General features: G+C 34.9%; 1 protein-coding gene across 1 annotated transcript; it reads right to left on the reverse strand.

Annotated features, from left to right (window-relative positions):
- Positions 1-18,245: 18,245 nt before the first annotated feature.
- LOC133874111 (uncharacterized) lies at positions 18,246-22,049 on the reverse strand. Its single transcript, XM_062311949.1, has 5 exons — positions 21,837-22,049; positions 19,162-19,276; positions 18,956-19,045; positions 18,769-18,867; positions 18,246-18,596 (listed from the first exon to the last, which is right to left on the reverse strand). Exons 1-5 carry the CDS (start codon positions 21,902-21,904, stop codon positions 18,495-18,497), a joined length of 474 nt encoding a protein of 157 aa, XP_062167933.1. The 5' UTR covers positions 21,905-22,049; the 3' UTR covers positions 18,246-18,494.
- Between the last annotated feature and the right edge of the window lie 35 nt (positions 22,050-22,084).

A 22,084-nucleotide genomic window follows, 5' to 3' on the forward strand; every position in this document is an offset into this window, starting at 1 on the left:
TATGGTGAGACCTATAGCCTTGTGGTTAAACTCACTACTATACGGGTCGTCCTCTCTATTGTTGTCATGCAAAATTGGCCCATTAGCCAATTCAAAGTGCTTTTTAACATGGTGATTTGCATGAAAAATGTTTATATGGTTTAGCCATCGGAGTTTTTTTGTTCATACATCTCTACAACATCATTTATGCCATTTTCGCAAGGCACTTTATGGTCTCAACCAAGCTCAACGAGCTTGGTTTTCAAAGCTCAGTTCCAAGTTTCTTGAGTTGGGCTTCACCAATTTCAGTTCTGACTGATGTAGCGAAAGCGATAGACGTAAAAGAGAAATCGTATTCTCTATACACAAAATCAACACACATGTTGATAAAGAAAACCATTGATATTAAAAACTATACTTAATTATTCCAATACAATTTATTCAAAGTTATAGTAAAACCCTAAAGCTACAAAATGTAATAAAATTCTCCTGAGAATGGAAATAAAACAATATAAGAAGAATTCAATAATTATAAAAATACTTGATAGCAAAGAAAACCTAAAGATGGCAAATTCAAATAAACAATTAAATCCTAATCTAAAATAGAAATCAATAAAATTGATTCTCTTTGTCAACCAAATATGGTTGAAAATCTTGGTAGATTCTTTCCTTCTGTATTTTCATTGCCTGGACCAAATAGAAATTTTATTGAACGACAGTTTCCCATTTCCCAATATGTTCTTTGTTTATTTTTCTTAATTCGGAAAACATCAAAAGCATGGGTAAATGTTGTCCTATAACACTGACACATCTAGGGGTGGGCGCGGGCCAGATTGTGCTGGATTTACATGTTTTCCACAACCTGCCCCGCATTGAGCGGGTTAGAAAATCGGGATCCACAACCCGCATTTTCTGAGAATGGAAATAAAACAATATAAGAAGAATACAATAATTATAAAAATACTTGATAGCAAAGAAAACCTAAAGATGGCAAATTCAAATAAACAGTTAAATCCTAATCTAAAATAGAAATCAATAAAATTGATTCTCTTTGTCAACCAAATATGGTTGAAAATCTTGATAGATTCTTTCCTTCTGTATTTTCATTGTCTGAACCAAATAAAAATTTTATTGAACGACAATTCCCATTTCCCAATATGCTCTTTGTTATTTTTCTTAATTCGGAAAACGTCGAAAGCATGGATAAATGTTGTCCAATATCACTGACACATCTAGGGGTGGACGCGGGCCAAATTGGGCCGGATTTACATGTTTTCCACAACCTGCCCCGCATTGAGCGGGTTAGAAAATCGAGATCCGCAACTCGCATAGTGAATGGTCAATCTGCTAGGCCTTAGGTAGCACGAATCGATGACGGATTCTGCGGGTTCGGGTATTCTATTGTTTTTTTTTTATTAAAAAAAAAAAAAAAAAAAAAATCTAGTCCCAAAACCAGGTGAGCTGTGGGCATATTTGAAATCTATTCTATTTTGAAATCCACTAGCCCGTCCTCATCATTCATCAATGAGAATGGTATGTAATCTACTAATCAAATTCTTTGAATATGCAACTACAAGCACGAGATTGAGGAGAAGAGATTTGAACATTGCTATATTGTAGTTCACTGCTAGTCTGCTCCTGATACAAACCTAGCAAAATTCAAAGTAACATATTTTTTTATATATATATGTATATCAAAGTAATATATATTGTAGTTCACTGCATGCTGCATCAAGAATCAAAACAAATTTTTTTTGATAAGTCAATAGCTAAGCAAAATAATGGACACAAAAAAATTAAAAGTTCCAACAAAAAAAATATATAAACTTGGACCAACAAAAATTAAAAGTTCCAACAAAAAAAGATTAGAAACTTAATCCAATAAATTTAAAGTTCCAACAAAGAAGATTAAAAACTTAGTCCAACAAATTTGAAGTTCCAACAAAAAGGAACAGAAACTTAGTCCAACAAAAGAACAGAATCCGTAATTCAGTAGAATCAATGAACAAAAAAAAGATCAATAGTCCCATGATCCCATCAACAGCTGAATGCTCTAAACCAACAACAAAAAACAAGAAACCCTGCATGGCAACATCTCCAACTAATCATCTTCAAGCAAATGCTGACGTTCTTTAAAGTTATTTCTACAAAGGGGAATGAAAAAAAAAAAAAAATTGATTTACAATCATAATTTAAATTTGATAAATAGATTAAGTGAATATTTAATTAATAGAAAGCTTACCTGATTCGAGCCTATAACTTCCCGCATCATCAATTATCTATGAATCATAATCATTGCCACCGCTTATGGGTTTTGACCTTAACCAATTCTGTGAATATATCAAGGCTTCAACTGTTGTTGGAGCCAACAAACTCCGAACAAGGTCCAAAACACGCCTTCCAATGCTAAAAGTCGACTCTGAAGCAACCGTTGTAATGGGAATTGCTAAAACATCTCGTGCCATTTGGGCAATTACTAAGAATTTGGTTGAGTTCACCTTCTACCAATTCAAAATATCAAAATTAACATTCATTTTCTCTACATCCTCTATCAAATACCGATCTAGTTCCGATTTACTTTCTACATCACTTTTAGAAGCCCAGTACTTATGGAACTTACTCATGAAGTGAAATGAATGGTCACTACTCTCTCTTTCATCTATTGTGGTTGACGAATCACTACCATGATGAACTTGAGAGGAACTCTCACCATTGTTGTAATAGTGATCATATAATTTGTCCAAGTGGTACTTCAATTTTGTAATCATTCCAGTTGCTTGCTCAACACTGAGAACTTCTTTGAACCAATAATCTGATGAATCTGATTTGGTGCGTGGATCAAGAACAACCGCAACAAACATCAAGTTAACCTATCAAGATCTCCCCAATACTTGTTGTACTTCATCTTCATTTTCTCTGCCATGGCAATTAATACATAATCCCCACTCTCACTAAAAGCCTGTAAATGTGCTTGGATGCCACAAATCTCTTGGAAGTACATATTAAATGTCACATACAAAGAACCCGAAAGTCGAATGGTCACATCATAAAAAAGTTTTAAAAACTTGAGAAAAACCCTAAAATTTTCCAAATCCTCGAAAGTAGGAGGTCCCAAACCACTTCTCCCTTGCACTCCCTCAAACAACGTAGAAACAAAGTATCCATCTTCTTCTTCCATTAGATGTAAAGTATTTTGACATTTTCAGGGGCTTCTAAAATCTTATATGTGGAGTTTCAACTAATTGAAACATCAAGACACAACAAACCTTTAAACTGAATTTTTTTTGTCTCCATACAAGCCTTAAATTTCTCAAATCTTGAAGGTGAAGACTTGTAATGTCTAGGACATTTTGTAATAACTAAAACATGAAATTTGGGTAAATAATTAATTTAAGTTAATTTAGTGTCTTTAAAATGCAAGAGAATATTTTTAGGTTCAAAGAAAATAAATTACAAAAAGAAAAAAATTAAAGTATTTAAATAAGAAATAGAAAATAAAAGAAAAGAAAATATAAAAAAGAGAAATAATAAAATAATATATATATATATATATATATATATATATATATATATATATATATATATATATATATAAATTAAGAAGAGGCGCACAATTCATTAAAAGAAAAATTGGAATGAAGGGACGTACGACCCTTCACTTGAAGAGGCATGTGAGCTGCCTCTTTTAAAAAATAAATAATAGGTGAGGTGGCGCACAAACGTGCGCCCCTCACGTGAAAAAAAAAAAAAAAAAAAAAAAAAAAAAAAAAAAAGAAGAAGAAGAAGAAGAAGAAGTAGTAGACCTCTTTTCTAATCAAACCGTGAAGAAAAAAAAAAAAAAAAAAAAAAAAAAAAAAAAGGGGGTTGGGGTTTCTCATTTTTCTTTTTTCTTTTTTGATAAGTGGAGTTTCTCATTTTTCTTTCAAGGTTTCCCATAGAAAAATCACAATCCACAAAGATTCAACGGTCCGATCTTCAATCCGTCTTCGAAAACGTAATCCTTGTACTCGGATCTATGTTTGCACCAATTATTTTGAGGTAAAACACTAAACTCATGTTCTTGAGATTTTTGGATTAAAATCTTGAAATGTGAGTTTAATCCTCATTGTTCTTTAAGTGTTTGAGTTGTTGGAACTTGCTTGAAGCTACCCAAACCTTGGGTTTTGGTTTGGTGATCTATTGGTAAGTTTTCTTCAAACCCTAACTTTTGGGTATTTTATTTAAGTGTTGTTTTATGAGTTTAACCCTAAGTAAATACTCATGGGTTAACATTATTGTGGTTAGATAGCATTATTATGTAATAGGTTAGTGGAAATATAATTTGAGGATTAGTGTTTAATATTATGGGTAATTATTTAGGGTGTGATTTTTAATACCTAACCCTAAGCAAATATTTTGGGTTAGTATTATTTTGGTTTAGTTAGTGTCTATCCATAAACTAGTGTTTTGGGTTAATAGGGTTGTGGTTAAATTAGTAAATAAGGCTTATGGGTGTCTGTTTGGAACCCTAGAAAATTCTATGAGTTTCTATGGGTTAGCTCTTGGAACAATTTAAGAGCTAAAAATGAGTCCAATATTAAAAAAATGTTAATAATGTGCAACATGTAATTTTACAGTGGCACAATGCAAGGGATAATTTAGGAAACCTAGTTGAGCCAAATCCGTGCAGCCAAGGTGAATATTCTACTCACTGAGAAACTACTATTTTTATATAGGGAAAAGTACACATAACCCCCTCAAACTACCACATTATTGTCAATGTACCCCTCAAACTACCAATTGTGTCAATCTCCCCCCTTAAACTACCAGAAAATGTCAATGTCCCCCTAATGACAAAAATGTCCTTCATAAAATTATTAAAATAAAATAAAAACTAAAAAAAATTATTAAAAGAATATAAAATAACAAAAATTTATTCCAAAAAAAATAAAAAATTAAAACTGTTTATTATTTTTATTTTTTAAAAAAATAATTTTCATTTTTTTTTTCTTTAAAAAAAATTGTTCTTTTTTCTTTTTTTAATTTAATAAAAACAGGGTTTTTTTTTCATTTGTTTTATTTTTAAAAAATAAATAAATAAATTTCAGTTATTTTTTGTTTTTTCGTTTTTTTTTTTCTTTAAAAAAAAATTGTTCTTTTTCGGTTTTTAATTTAATAAAAACTGTTTTTTTTTCATTTGTTTATTTAAAAAAATAATAATAAATTTCAGTTTTTTTTTTTCGTTTTTTTTAAAAAAAAAAAATTGTTCTTTTTCTTTTTTTAATTTAATAAAAACTGGTTTTTCTTCTTTTTTTTTTCATTTGTTTTTTTAAAAAAAATAAATAAATTTCAGTTATTTTTTGTTTGCTTTTTTTAAAAATAAAAAATTTGTTCTTTTTTTTTTATTTGTTTTTGTTTTTTTTAAATTTTTTTAAAAATATTTCTTTTTTAGTTTTTTTATTGTTTTTTTTTTTTAAGTTTTTTAGTTTTAGTTTTAATTTTTTGAATTTATGAGGACATTTTTGTCTTATTTAAAAAAAATTAGGGTTATTTACGTCTTTTTGTTGGTCTTAGGGGGGACATTGACATTTTTTGGTAGTTTAGGGGGGGACATTGACACAATTGGTAGTTAATGGGGTACATTGACAATTGAGTGGTAGTTTGAAGAAGTTATGTGTACTTTTCCCATTTATATATTATAAAATTACAAAATATATGTGTTTTATAAATCCGAACCGACTGTATGTTGACAATATGTTTTAGATGTTTTAAGTAGTTTCAATTATGTTAAAGTATTAATGATGATTATGAGAAATGATGTGTGACTGAAAAGTGTGATTTGAACTGATTTGTAGGATTTGATTGTGAGCCATCGTTGGGATTTAAATTACGGAAATATTGATTGAAAAATTGATGTGTTAAATTGTTTATGGATTTGTATTGAAAGCATGTGTTAAAGGCATAATTCAAAAAAGGAAATGTATTGTTTTAAGGCATGAGCATATGAACGTATAGATGATGTTCATATGCTCATGATGATGTTCACAGTATAGATGATGTTCCTTTGGCTGCAAGTACTCCAGAGTTAGATGATAATCCAGTAGCATTATATCTGGGATATTACGACTGAAGTCTGCAGTGTTAATTGTAATGGGATAGACTATGGTGTCCTCTCTTTTGGCATATTTTGTATATGGCTTGTGACATGGGTGTCATGTATTCTTTTGTATAAGCCATTCTTTTTTTATATGATGTAATGATGTTGAGCCTTAAATAGATAGACAAGTGTATGGCTTTTTTGTAAAATCAATAGGTTATGCTTTAGATGTGTGATTCCGCTGAAATTATGATGGTGTCATTATGTTTTCCGCTGTTAGATATAACTCTGATTATCAAGTACATGTTATGGGGCATGTGCCATATGTTAGCTGAGCGACAAATAGTCGTGCTACTGTGATGACTCATCTATTTTGTATGCTATATATATGTATAAAAAAAATTAAAAAAAAAAAATGGGTCGTCACAAGACTTCACATATTTCACTACATTTCGAACCTTCACAATAGAGTCACTAACCTCTTTTAAACCATCAATCACAATAAGATTTAGGAAAACTACACTTTACCCCCTATTTTATTCACGGGCTGGCGATTTGGCCTCTAATATACCAAAATTGTTAGATGACCCTCCCAAACTTGCCAACACGTGGCAAAATTTACCTTCCGTCTAGTCGCTCGTTTGTTTGGACGGAATGTCAGTCACGTGCATTGCACGTGACCTTTTAATGCATATTTCCTTCCAAAATTGCCCCTGACCCCTAACTAACACTCAATCAACCATCCCACCACGTGTCATCCAATTAAGTCCATCCCCTTCAATCGGCTCCTCACCTCCGCGCTTTCTCTCTCTGCTCCAATACCACCTCCGACCGAAGAAGTAACACATTCGAAAGAAGGAAGCTTTGAACTTGGTGTACAAACTCTTCGAAAACGGGTGATCCTTGAGTACATGTTTCTCGATTCTTCAAGTTTGGAAGATCACGTGTCTTCTGCTGCATGATATGGAAAGAAAACATGTCTTGATTTGGTGCATAGCTACAAGTTGGAGAATAACGGGTGTCGATGCTACATGGATTTGGAAATGACATGTATATCAGCCCTGCCCTTTATGAAAAGTGCCATGAGCCTTGATTCTCACCCATGGATTCAATGCTGCAAGTCTTTGTTTTTTTGGAGAGAAATTGTGAGAGTTCGGTCCTGCAGAAATTGAAAGAAACATGCACGTCGTGGAAGAATTAAATTTGCAGAAGGAGATATCGTGGAAGCCATGCATGAGAGATAAAGAATCCATGAATTGAGAAAGGAAGAAAAGAAGAAAATAGAAGCAATCGATTATTACTCTGATACCATTTCACAAAACAGAGCAGAACATAGCCCCAAGAAAAGTCCCAAGTTTTATTGGAACAAACATGGGGTTGGAAAACTACACTTCATCAAAACGACAAGAAGCATTCAGTACACTCCCTTATTGAACTTACATAAAATTTATGAAAGGTAGGAACCGATCCATCTACATACATGAAACCTATGCACAAAACACAATATGCCACTACCAACACCCCCCCATGTTAAGTATTTGAAGATGGCAAAGGTAAAGTGCTGCTTCTGGAGGGAGTTTTAGTTTAGGTTTTTGCTGTCCTTCATGGGATTGCAAACTCTTCTTCTAGTTCTTGGACAACGCTTAAAGACGAAGACGTTCCAAAGTCCGCGGTTCATCGCAGAAAAGGTAATTCAAAATATTTCACCATCATGGGACATGGGATCTTTGATACCTTCTTTATGGAGTTATAGGTCTTATATTTCTGAATCTTCAACTTCAGAACTTACCACAAAGCTTGGAAATGCTAGGGTTATATCCCTAAAAAATAGGGAGAAAAAAAAAATGAAATGTCAAGGAGTTAGCTCAAGTAACTAGTTGTTTACATAACTACTAATCTAAAACTCGAAATTTCCACCAAATGGCTGCGGCGAGCTGAGTAACTAGTTAGTCAAAACAAGAAAATCCCAAGTTCTTGGGTGATCAAAAATTGAGAAACACTGCGTAGAACTTACTTTAAATATGGCAAAGTCATGTTTTTTATCAGAGATGGATTCTTCAAGACAAATTCCTTCCACTCTTCTTGATCAATTTTTCCATCACTTGCAAGATTCGAAAACTCCCCGGTGCTGGTGGTGCCGATCCTGAAGCAGGAGCTACAGATATAACACTGGAAATAGCATGGCAAATAACAGAGCCAAACATGGACATCAATAACGCAACGGATTTCTTACTTAGAGCCCATCAAAAAACCTGAGATATTCTTCTCGAATATCTGTTTATACTCTCTATTTTTTTAATCCTCCCGGCGGCCAATCAAACACGTACATCTTATCCTCTTAATATAAGATAGTCTTGGTTAGGTGTTGATTCATGTATACTTGTTTTACTTTACTTGTTGTAATTTATGTAGCTTGAAGGATAACATGATGAATCTGCTGCTGTACGAAAACTTACCTTGACGTAAAACAGAGCATGATAGCAAAAAGTATCTCTCCCTCTCTCCAACTCGAGTAAAGGCTTCCCCTAAGAGGAAAATTCCATGGGTCTACCCCTAACAGATGCTCGACGTACTTGTTCTACGAGAATGCTCATGTAGACCTGGACTTGAAGCTCAGTCCCACGCTAGAGTCGAAGCTCTTGAGCTGGCCAGCTAGGGCTAGGACGATCTTGGTGTCAGTGGTACTTTGGCAGGAGAAATGTATACGTCGAGGGTACTACAGTAGACACATGAGGGTATAATATCTGACGAGGACGGGGTATTTTAGGAAGGAAAAATGCATTAAACAGACACATGCAACGCACGTGACTAACTTTCCATCCAAACAAACGAGTGAAAGGACGGAAGGTTAAACTTGCCACACGTTGGCAAGTTCGGGAGGGTCATCTAACAATTTTGGTACATTGAGAGTCAAATCGCCAACTCGTGAATAAAACGGGGGGGTAAAGTGTAATTTTCCCATAAGATTTAGTATGTGTACATAACACCTCATATGCATAAACTCATTATCCAATATAGCGCCCACCTTATCTCTATTTTTCCTCTTCAAGTACTCAATAGCAGTATCATTGGCACTAGCATTGTCAACCGTGACAGTAAACATGCTATTAATACATCACTCAAGCATACAAGACTCTATCTTTTTTTCAATAGTCTCTCCTTTGTGATTAGGAATTAAAAAGAAATTTATAATTTTTTTATATAAATTCCAATCACTATCAATAAAATGGCAAGTGACACACATATAATTAAGGTTTTGAACTGAAGTCCACATATCAATGGTAAGACAAACCCGAGCATCAATTGTCAAGAACATTGTCCTAAGCTTTTCCTTCTCAAATATAAAGATCTTCATACAATCTTTCATCACAGTATAAGGGGAAGGAATTTTAAACCTAAACTCAACCGTCTTCATGAAATTGTGAAACCCTTCACCCTTCACCCTCCACAAACTTAAAAGGCAACTTATCCACAATTACCATCTTAGCCAATGCCTCACTTACTTTTTGAACATTATATTTCGCAATGACAAGATTGGCAACAGATCCTTCTCCCACTTGTCCTTCCTTCTTAGCATCAAAACTTAGCGTTGATTATGACTTATCTAATTTGCCAAACTTACCAGGATATTTCTTGCAACTATTTTTGATATGTGATAACATGGATGAAGTACCTAGCCTTCTGGGGTGACAACTAAACAATTTGCTACAGTAAATGCATTTTGATTTAGGATCTTCGGGATCACCCCCCCTCTACCTTGGTAAAATGTTCCCATACAATTGATTTTTGCACATTTGATTTAGGTTTTGGTGGGAGAGCTTCAACTAAATTAGGATTCTGAGTACCAACATTACCAACACATTCAACATTCTCAGTATTAATGGGAGGCATAGTACTATCTAAAGGACTAAGAGTATGACTAGATGAAGCCGGAGCACCAACAATAGAACCAATATTCTTAGCACCACTATTTGCATTACCAGCCATGAATCTACAATTAGACTTTTTTTAAAAAAAAAAAAAAAAAAAAAAAATCATCTAACAATTTATAAAATATTGAACTTTATATATATAAAGCTTCATAAGTAATACATATATAATCCAGATAATTCGCATATAACCCAACCAACAGATTACATATACAATTAAATTTAGGATTCGCATAATTCAAAAAGATTCACCATGTTAAAAATTCACATAAGGATTCATAACAAAAATTGATATAAGAGAATAAGTAAAAACAAATAATCTCTAAACATAGGATACAGGATGAAGTTGTTCAACATATAATTCTCTAAACAATGCACATTATAACAATAAAGGATGAAAATGTTCAACTATAAAATAGTCTTACCAAGTAAATAAATAAAGTCTCTCAAATTTATTTTATACTCATAACTACGATGGATTTCAATGTACTTCATATTAAGTCAGTGTCATATATAATCTTTTTTATTTCTTTGCAAAAAGAACAGATACACTCATTGCATCAAAACATTCAGAACATAACAAAACATACAAAAATAGCTCGATACACTATACTTTTTTCCATGCAAACAAAATATACACGGATTAAAATAAAAAACCACATCAAGATGAGATCAGATTTTGTTACCTGTTGATACTCTAAGACTGAAAGACTGAGGTTGAATTGAGGCGAAATCTACTAAAATATGTAAAAGAATTATTGTTAGAAACATCAAACATGCTCAGAATAATCTTATTTGAAGACTATAAGATAATTTTGTTTTGAAGTATATCAAATAGAAACATCAAACATGCTCTGTTATTTTTTTTTTCAATGAATAAAAGCTTTTATAGAACAACAATCCAAATTCAACTCTCTAGTAAAAACTGGAACACAAATCAAACAAGGATTTCACCCAACAACACAAGCCACTCACACCAAAGGCCAAAACAGCAGCCAACAACCAAATACATCACCGAAGGTTAAATTGAAAACAGAGCCATATAGACCTAAAAACACCAACTAAAAACATCAAGTTCTGCAAAAACAGAACACACAAACTGCTACAAACAGCAAAACAAAAGGCCAACTACAGATGGAGATTCCATCGATGCTCTGTTATTTGTCAAATGAGTAACAGAGTAAAAAGTGTTAGAATAATTAGAATATAGTTTGAAAAGGAGCCATTTTTTAGAGAGAGAGAGAGAGAGAGAGAGAGAGAGAGAGAGAGAGAGAGATTTACCTACCTATACCAACGGCCAGCGGTGGAAGTTGAAGAGTGAAGATTTCTTCAGCATAGAGGAGTCGAAGCATAAATTGTGTGGAAGATGAGTGATGGCCGACGGCCAAAGCTTTAAATAATGAAGCACCCATTAGATTTCAAATCCTAAACCGTAAAAGAAATCAAATTATTGGCTAGAAATTCTAGAATTGGAAAGAATCAGTGAATCTTAGGTTTTTTTGGGGGAAAATCTGGTTTGATGATCAAAAGATGGATGGGTCATGGGGAGGCTCCGACTTTGGTTTGAGGCTTTGAGCCTTGAGAGTTGAGGGTTTCATGAGAAGTTTTGTTGGGAATCACTAATCAGAGTCTTAGGGGTTTTTTGGGGGAAATCAAAAATAGGGTGGAAACGCAAGGCGGGGCGGGGCGAGTCTGCGGAAGGGAAAAAAATTAATACTGCAATCCACCCCAAATAACACGGATCATCAAATGATGGGTCCGCAATTTTCAACCAAAGCTGCATATCCGTCCTTTGACGGGTCGGGTCGGTGCGGACCGGGTCGGTTTCACGAGTGCGGGCAGGTTCTGCTCACCCCTAAATACATCACTCTTCACTTACAGATCAAGCCCATATATTATTTTTCTACTTATTTACGTTGATGACATTATTGTTACGAGCCTCATTTCAAGTCTTCATTCTGACTTTGCTTTAAAAGATCTTGAGCCTCTACATTATTTTTTGTTTGGGAGTTGAAGCCAAACATGTCCAAGATGGGTTTTTACTGTCAATTAGACTCGTTACATTCATGACTTGCTTCACAAGGCAAAAATAGAGGCAGTTAAGCTAGTAGCTTCCCCTATGTCTTCCACTGTGAAACTTTCACAGTTTGATGGAGATGCTTTTTTTAATCCAACTCTATACTGCAACAATGTTGGCTTCTTACAGTATCTCTCTCTCACTCGCCCAAATTTTTCATTTGCCGTCAACAAAATCTGTCAATATATGCATTGTCCAACTATGCATCACTGGAGTGCTGTCAAAAGAATTTTGTGATATCTTCGCAATACAGCTCATCAAAGGCTATTATTTTGTCACAAATCCACCATGGATTTGGATACATACAATGATGTTGACTGGGGTGGTTATCCAGATGATCGACACTCTACAGGTGGTTTCTATGTATTTTTGGGGTCCAATTTAGTTACGTGGAGCTCTGATAAACAAGCCACACAGTCTCGTGTTTTAGAACTAAGGCTGAGAATTGAGCCTTAGTCATTGCCACTGCAGAAGTTACGTGGCTTCTGTCCTTGTTGAGTGAACTTAGGGTTCTTCTTTCACATCCACCAACTTTGTGGTGTGATAACAAAGGTGCTACATACATGACTGCAAATCCTATGTTTCATGCACGAACCAATGACTTACAAATTGATTTCCACTTTGTGCATGACAAAGTGGCATCCAAACAATTGCTTATAAAATTTATTTCATCTAAAGATCAACTTGCATATACTTTCACAAAGCCCTTTCCAATTCCGAAATTCATCATACTCGGGGACAATCTCAACGTCAATTCTCTCCGGTTGAGCTTGGGGGGGCATATTATGACACAAGATGATCACAATTCACAAGTCATTTGATAGCAATCAACAGTATAACCGTGTGCACCAAGGGAAGAATGAAAGAGATAAATATCAACAAGATAATCAAGGAATAGATATAAGATAAAAATATAGAACTTCAATTACAATTGTTGTACAATAGGTTTACCTCTTAGAGATACAATGGTGTAATGACTCTTATACTTTATTAATAACAACACACGACTACTCACCAAAGTGCGGAGCTAGAATATATATTGATACCGTATATTACGGTACTTTCCATATATTGTAAGATTTGATTTAATCCTCATTAATTGTAATTGATTATAATCAAATCAGATTTGAATACATTCAATTCTGATTTGATTATATTCTCTTTACATATCATTTTGTATTCTCTCTATATCCCTATAAATAGGGATAATTTGTTTTGTAAATCATTCGAGCAATAAGAGCATAATGTAGCCTTAGGACTTTACCTTGTAGATGTAGGTCATAGACCGAACCACGTAAAATTCATTTGTCTATTTTATTATTCCGCAATCTTTATTTGTCATTTGTTTATGTTTTTTATCATGGTATCAGAGCTATAGACTAACGCCAGTGTTTGATCCAATGGTCCTGTGATTTATTTCTCTTGTTTATTTTTTTTTTCAATTTCTTGTATTTCAGTTTTCTCATCATTCCTCTGTTCGATCAATGTCCTCTGTTTCTTTTCTGGATAGAAGATAAACCCAAAACAAGATAACAAAACGCACACAAAAAAAAGGACTTGCAGGAGCGAATCTGGACAAATCTGCGGTGAGTGGCTGAGAAGCGAATGAAGCTGGTAGATCTTTATGGGCTGCTAGCGGCGCAGATCGCTGGAGGGGGGCTTGGTGGCGTAGATCCGCCGTGAGATGTAAAGCACGGATGAGATGATGATCAGATCGTGCACAGTTGGTGGGGGCGCCAGCATGACTGGGCCAAGGTTGGTGTTGCTGCTGTAGATCGACAATGACGAAGACCAGAACCGGATCTGTAGAAGAGGACGGCGGCGGCGGCAGAAACGATTGGTAGTAAGAACTCATTTGGATCGTTGATCGAATCCAGATCCGTGCGTGAAAACGCAAGAGAAAACCATTTGAAAAATGGTTTGTTTTGTTTCCAAAGGAGACACAAGCAAGCATTGGATTTTTTTTTTTTTTTTTTTTTTTTTTTTGATTGAACAGCAACATAGAAGACAGAAGTGACATGGGTTGGAGGAAAGTTTATCTCCAACTCACGCACACCACTGTTTGACAAAACAAAAGAAAGAAAAGAAAGAGAAACAGAGAATGAAAAGAAAAGAAACAGAGGACATTGATCGAACAGAGGAATGATGAGAAAACTGAAATACAAGAAATTGAAAAAAAAATAAAAATAAACAAGAGAAATAAGTCACAGGACCATTGGATCAAACACTGTCGTTAGCCTATAGCTCTGATACCATGATAGAAAACATAAACAAATGACAAATAAAGATTGCGGAATAATAAAATAGACAAAGGAATTTTACGTGGTTCGGTCTATGACCTATATCCACAGGGTAAAGTCCTAAGGCTACATTATGCTCTTATTGCTTGAATGATTTACAATACAAATTATCCCTATTTATAGAGATATAGAGAGAATACAAAATGATATGTGAAGAGAATATAATCAAATCAGAATTGAATGTATTCAAATCTGATTTGATTATAATCAATTACAATTAATTAGGATTAAATCAAATCCTACAATATATGGAAAGTACCGTAATATATGGTATCAATATATTCTCTAACACACACTTCTAATGGGTATAAGGACTCATCCGAGATGGATCTCACATGCATGAATCCTTCGCTCATTGTGAGTGTACAAAAATCATTTTTCATATCTGTATACCATCAAGGGAGGAGGCACCTTAGAGGGTGGGGTCCATGGCCCCTCCAAAACTATAAAAGAAAATTACTTTTTAAAGGTTAACCATACGGATGGCTCGGCAAAAATGAAATTGAACCCCCAAAAAATTTATTCTCCTAGTAATATCTCCGTAGAAGAAAGTGTACAATTAATATCTCCAACAAATACTCAAATATGCAGTTGAGAGTGGCTCCCTCCTCCCAAAAGTTCTAGAGAGAGAGACTTAAAGGGGCTGGTTTTTTCCCAATGGTGAGTTTCCTCCAAGTCTTCTAAGGCTTTGGAGGTTTTTTGTTCCTCCCCGAAATGACCCAGTACGTGGAGGTTAGGTGTCCCCCAACCATTATGGTTGTGGAGTTTTTGTTCCCCTCGAATTAGAGCCGGTGGTGGTTGTTATTCCTTAACAGAAGACTTCACGAGACGAACGTGTTGGGAAGTGGCTTTCTAGTGTGTCTCTGGCGAAGTTTCTAACCATGCTCTTTTGGTTTTGTTGTGTTGGAGTCAAATCTACAAACTTCGACTAGGTCTTTCAAGACGCGCCTCTCCACGGTGGTCACCAGCTTATTCCGGTCAAGCAGCCCCCAACCACAGCCGTGTCGGCCTTTCTTGCTTGGCGCGTGGCCATCACGCGCTAGGGAGGTCACTCCTTGGATTGACACGTGATGGTCACAACTTGTCTTCCAGGGCGTGAATGATTGTTATTTAGTAGTTCCGATGGTTCTAGCGGTCGGCTGCTGCAGATGATGGACCCCGGTGGTGACGCGTGTTCTACACACGTCGTCGCCAATGACGGTGTTTTCCGACGCCTGTTCGGTTTTGGCTTCTATTTTTTGGACTATTTTGTTTTTATTTTTTACTGTTCACAGTCTGCCTTCATGATACCCAAATGTTACGAGACTGTTTGTTGGCATAGGTGCTGGATCTGGCATCTTTTATTTGTTGATTGTGCTTAAATGTAAAGAGTGGCTCAATGTTGTTCATATAATGTTTGTGTTTTGTTTAGGTTACTGTTTTAAGTTAGTTTTATCTAGCTTAGGAAGTAGGGGGTCTTGTACCTCTATTCTCTATAATTTGCCCTTGAGCTTTCTTTAGTAATATATGATAGCACATACTATTTGTTAAAAAAAAAAAAAACTCAAATATCATTATATGTGCTTTCATAGAAATTCTTCTTTGTAAAAACCCCCCTAGAGAGCATCCGCCATCCATCCTAGATGACATTTGGAACTAGCAATTAGCCCAAAAGTGCTCGTACCAAAAACGGATAAAACTTTCGTAAGGTTAGAACCATTAGAAAATACAAAATTATACATTTGAATTTACTGTTTGACAGGTTCTATTCAGCATATCTACTTCGTAAAATTAACTTAACAATTGTTGCCTCCTGTTTTAGTCGTTGGCCAGTTTGTTGCAAGAATAGATGAGTCAAGGAAACAAAAGTTACTATTGCGTTAGTGACATAAGAAACAAATTTGGATTGATCCTTAAATTGGTTAGGGTAAGGATAAGTTCTTCCGGGCTTTAAGGTAGGGTTGATCAGCAAGCTGCTTATAACCGGCATATTTGCCGGGATCTACCTACCTATAAGGGTAATGGGCAAATTTTTTTCCCCGTTACTAAGGGAAGCGAAATCATTTTTTTTTAAATCCGCTCAAAATAGCTAGATAGCAGTTTTAGGATAGGCGATTGAGAATAATACGTGTCCGACCACCCATATATTGGTAATATAATAAGTTAAAAACAATTCTTACTCTATCTACTTCGGTTCTATGATTCGAAACACTACGTACACTGTGCGTTTGGTTTGTAATAATATTCAATATTCGAACCGGGTTTTTATTCAAAAACCCATACCCGGATCCAAGTTCAATAAAACCCATGGGTCACTTGAATAAAGTTTGAATAGTTTGAATAAACCCATCATATATTTATTATTATTATTTTTTACCATACCAATTATTATACACAACTTTAATGTTCATATTTTTTGTTAAAAAAAATTGGCCTCTCACAAACAAAGAGACCCACCCTTCAATTTATTTTTTTACTCTGAACCTTCACTCTCTCACCGTCTCACGAGTCAGGATAAATTCAAATCACTTTAATAATAATAAAAACAATTAACATAGAGACCCGTCACCTCTCATGAGTTTCACAGAGTCAAGATAAAAAAACAAGTCATTAAGTCAAACGGTGCGTTTGACGAAATGTAACTCCAACAAATAAATGAAACGTTGCGTTTTGAAGTAAAACTTTTGTTTTGCAAATTCTTCCATATGCATTAAACACTGCGTTTTACAAATGCATAGTACATCTTCTACCTTGGTTCTTTCTTCCGAAGATTTTGAACGTACACCTCTTAGCGACCTAATTTAACTAAACGCGATAAATTGTTGACTTCTATGGCTTGAGTCATATGTCTCAGAACTTCTGAAAAATAATTTGCCCCTTAACGAGTAGTTGAAAAGGGAGGGGGGGGGGGGGGGGGGGGGGGGCCGGGTTACAAGGATATTAAAAATAAAAATAAAAAAATCACAGGGAGTAAAGAAAAATTTTGAAAGGTGAGAAAGAGGCACTTGTCCCCTCCCACACTGATTGTGAATCTGTGATATACACTCGTAGGGACAACGTTCAGCCCTACTTTAAGGTTACACTAGACAATGAAAAAGAAGCAAAAAGCTTATTGCACAACAAGGTTGCACAACACTAGAACACTAGACATATGGGGTGGGATCTATGTGGTGGGTAACCACATAGATCCCACCCCATATGTCTAGTGTTGTGCAACCTAATTGTGCATTAATCACAACCCTATGCAGGTTTGTAACTTAAGCTCCACTTCCTCTGTTTGAATCGAAAAAAAATTCTATTAAAAAATGATTTAAGCTAAAAATATTTTTTAATGTTTTGCTCATATAAAAAATCAGTGACGACAGACAAACTTCAATGGCAATTACAGGCACTTCTAACAAACTTCGGTGTCTACGACCAAAACAGTTTTTTGGCCACTGACCTCTAATGAGCGGTGGTAGAAAATGAATTGCGAAAGTCCATGCAAGGAAAAAATCAACCTCTAAAAATTATTGACAAAATTTTTTTAGGAAAACCATTTTAACCCGCTTAAAATATGTTTTTCTGATTAACCAAAAATATTTTCGAATTGACCAAAATTTTCTATCGTACCAAACACTGAAAAAGAAAAAAAAACCTATTCCAAAAAAATGCTTTACATTGTAAACAAACGGAGCCTAAAGTTCTTCTAGATTTCAAGCTGTACTCAGTAAATTAATATTAGCTGGCCTATTCCATCGCCATCATCACAGCATCCACTTTGACCAACACTGTATTATAACCCAGATCCAATCCAAGTTCCGCGACATAATATCGAAAAGTGAAGCGGCTAGGACCTTCTAAATATAATCCCAAGCCCATCTCAAAACCACTTTAAGGTAAGCTTAAATATATAAACCACAAAAGAATGAAAAGATCTGATATCCATAGATTTCAAATTTTTCTAAACCTCAATTGAATGTCAATAAATTGACACAGTACGAAACATCACACCCTCAAAACAAGCTGAAATTCCTTCTTTAACCCAAATTAATTACCCTAAATTTTTGAAAGAGAAGCAATGATATAAGCATACAAAACTAGTTCCTGAACAAAATTCAGGCAGAATTGGACAGATCAAGGAACTGATCCCTCGTAATACAGAATGTTTCCTTTCACAGTGTCTTGGTTTTGGGGGCCTTTTTCCTCATTTGTCGCCTCGGCATTGAGTTCTTCATGCCTATAAAGAACAGCAATGCCCCAAACAATGCCAAATTCTGCAACAGAAACCGCAAAGGAAAAATTAATTAACAATGCATACAGGGAATAGGGGGGAAAGGGGCTAAAAGCAAACACCACCACCCCCCCCCCCCCCCCCCCCCAAAAAAAAAAAAAAAAAGAAATGCACCCCAGGTGACAAAACAGATCAAATGCCACGAAGACTCTAACCTGTGTAAACTTCAGGAAAAGTTGAGTATATTCTTTCTTCTCAACATCATAGTTATAGAAGTCATACAATATAGGAGTAGTAATTGCCTGATGCAGAAGCTGTGCCAGACAACAACAAACACTTAATTTTTCAAATTTGGTTGATCTGAAGGTACAAAACATGGAGAGGTATTCAAAGACTACAAACCAGAAGATAAGCTCCAAGAGAGCTGCCAAAGATGAAAAGAAGACCTCCAATGCCCTTCAATGCTAACGCAGCAGCCACTAACTGTTGAATCTGCCAATAACAACTCCAACAGTCACACAATGTGTACAAAAAACTTACAAAGCAAACTTCAATCATCCACATGTAACCTCAATGGTAAGTTAGTAATAAATGAATGCATTACTCACTTGAACTTCCGGCACTTGCAACCCAGTCTGAGACAACACATGATTCGAGAAAACACTGAATTTTGGTCTCAGATACTTTGCTGCTGGCCCACCATCAACGCCAAAATCATTGAACCTGTAGGTGGAAACAACAAATTAACGCTCAGACATCTTGTACCAAGCACTGATAGAATGCATTGCAAGGGTGAACCATAATACGCTTCAAAGACCAACCAACAATTTATAGCTATGTAGCACTGATTATTATCAAGTGAAAAAATTGAATATGCCAGATCCTGTAGTTCATAACTAGGACAATTGCAGAGGCAGCTTAAATTGAACAGCAAAAATTATTAACATAAATCTTCCATTGTGCCAATCCAAGAGCCCTTGTACTGAAAAGATAATTGATCATCATTGTATAAGGTCAACCACAACCTAGTTGAATTGCTCTCTACAATTTCATATTGAGCTCACTGTATTATTTGATATAACCCTATCACATAAAAAAATTAAAAAAAAAAAAAAAAAAAGAGTTAATTTCACATGTCAAAGTAATACAATACAAAACACACAAAAGCACGGGAGCGGGAAGGCATATAGCACAAGTGAAGCTCAGGTTACCCTGAAATATGGAAAACAATTGGTTCAACCACCATTTGTTTTGTAGGAACATATTTTCAAAATATTCCTATTTCTCACCATGGCCAGTGATTATATCGCAAGAAACTCCTTTGTTCTTTATTTATTTTCTTCTTCTTCTTCTTCTTTTTTTAACTTCAAAAAATTGAGTTTAGTTTTATTGAAAAAAGGGTCAAACCCTAGCATACAGAAAGTATAAAAAGAAAATTTCACAAGCATACTTCTAACTATCTAAAATATCAAGATTATGTCAAACAACAGTTCTCAACAAACTTTTAGACTGCAATCCCCCATCCTTTGTTCTTTATTTTCATAGTATTAATTAAGTACCACCAAAAAGTGCAGAATACAAGATTGAGAAGAATGTACGCCAACAAACATCATTTTGTTATGCAATACATAGCTGTGTACCAACTTTGTTATGGTTAAACATTATACAACAATTACATCCAAATTTTGAGAGTAATGTAACAAAAATTCGTTATTAATATAGAAAAGAAAAAACATAAAGACTTCTGATTCTCTGATGCTAATTTGGGTAGTGAATAGCAAAATAATAGGCAAAAACATAAATATGATGTTTCCAGTTCTACTTTTTATTTTTTTTAAAAACACCTCTATATAGAGCAAGAAGTTAAAGTAGTAACCTAATGGATGTATGACTGAACATTACAAATAAATAGAAGCTTTCCGAACCGAGCTTACAATTAATCCAATTACCACCTTTAAGGTCCAACAACTGTAATGAATTTTATCTTCAAAAATATTAATCTAGCACGTCAACATATAAATCCAAAGTAGCAGCTAAAGCCTATCATTCGGTCCAGTACAATAATAATAATAATAATAATAAATAAAAATAAAAAATAATTCCAATGCTTTCAAGGTAGGGAAAAGACCTAATAAAGATTTCAAGATACACGATATTCTGATACAAGGGCGCAAAACCCATCTTATAGATAAACCTATCCTATTGTAATCAAACTGTAAAATGCAATCCGATAAATCTACTTAATTACCAAACTACCAGTTAGTCAAAATGTTAACCTCTTCTAAATTGACTAGTAACCTCAACTGGCTTTTTGCAATTTCAAAATGAATAAAAAGAGAACAATTTTATGAACAGTGACAGCGAAGCATCCAGTACTCTCCCACAACATTTAAGAAAGGTTCTCCAGCTCCAAGGAAAAGAACAATTAAAACACAACCAAGAAACGTTATTGGGGTGGGTGGGAAGCCTCACCAAACCAAGCCCTTATAAGTACATCATGGCGAAGACCTAGACCAGGCCATTCAAGCAGACATTTAAAATCCCATCAAGCAAAACTTTACAAGATCTACTTATTTAAGCTCTTTATAATTGCACGATTACCATTTTCAAAAGAAACCACAAACGCACAGATCAATAATATCAACAAGCTTATTGCAATAAATGAAAACCAAAATAATAAAGCATAAATATCAGAACCATCAATAAATAAAATCAGTTTGCGATTACTGATGTCAAATTTACTGATTAAAATAACCAACAAAAACTTTATCCACGGAAGAAAAATCTACACATTTGTTTCTAAGATCGAAAAAGAAAAATCCTAGTCGGATACATGGTTCTGACTGCATCAAAATCCACATCAATTTTGAAATATACTGGATCCAACGGCTTATTTAAGTTCTAAGTAGCACAAGCAGGCCGACAGTAAAACTAGTGAGAGAAACCCTAGATTTTCGACCAGAACGACTCCTCGACAACATCCAGTACCCCAAACCAGAGACAACTTTGTTTGGTTCCCGAGAAATGAAGACAGACGAAGAAAGACTAAAAAGTAAAACTAAAAAATGCGTCTTTAGTTTCCAAGTAGCCACACCGAGAGTCGGTGAAGTAAAAAGCCTCCACTTTCCCGACTCAGAGTGACCGGAAAACCCACAAGTCCAACTTTCAAAATCTTCCGCCTCTTCCATTCCCCACACTTTTCTCAGACAACCAAACACAGCATATCACAATTTCCAAAACAAAAACAATATTAGGAAAAAGAAAAGCAGATCCGGAGACTTACTCTTGATAAGCAGAAAGAATGAACACTGAAGCGAAGAGGACTCTTCCGACGAACGAAACGAAGGCCATGGCTGTACGGACGAAGACACGAAAGAAAGAAAACACGGAGATTCGAAACTTGGCGTGTAAAAATCAAAGAGGAGAGAAGACGCGTGCTTTTTCTTTTGCCGGCCAAATTGGGTCTGAAAAATTTTCGGCCTAATACCGCTCTCCCGAAGTTTTAAGTGTAATTATAAATACAACTTCGGC

The sequence above is a fragment of the Alnus glutinosa genome, chromosome 1 (genome assembly GCF_958979055.1).
Source record: "Alnus glutinosa chromosome 1, dhAlnGlut1.1, whole genome shotgun sequence".
NCBI lineage: Eukaryota > Viridiplantae > Streptophyta > Magnoliopsida > Fagales > Betulaceae > Alnus > Alnus glutinosa.

What these genes read in the sequence shown, in the direction of transcription:
- LOC133874111 (XM_062311949.1), bottom strand. Translation starts at nt 21,904, where the DNA reads ATGGCCTTCGTTTCGTTCGTCGGAAGAGTCCTCTTCGCTTCAGTGTTC. An exon ending in ATTCTTTCTGCTTATCAAGA is followed by an intron (nt 19,277 to 21,836) that starts GTAAGTCTCCGG and finishes TTCCACCTACAG; the next exon opens with GTTCAATGATTTTGGCGTTG. An exon ending in TGCAAGTGCCGGAAGTTCAA is followed by an intron (nt 19,046 to 19,161) that starts GTGAGTAATGCA and finishes TGTTATTGGCAG; the next exon opens with ATTCAACAGTTAGTGGCTGC.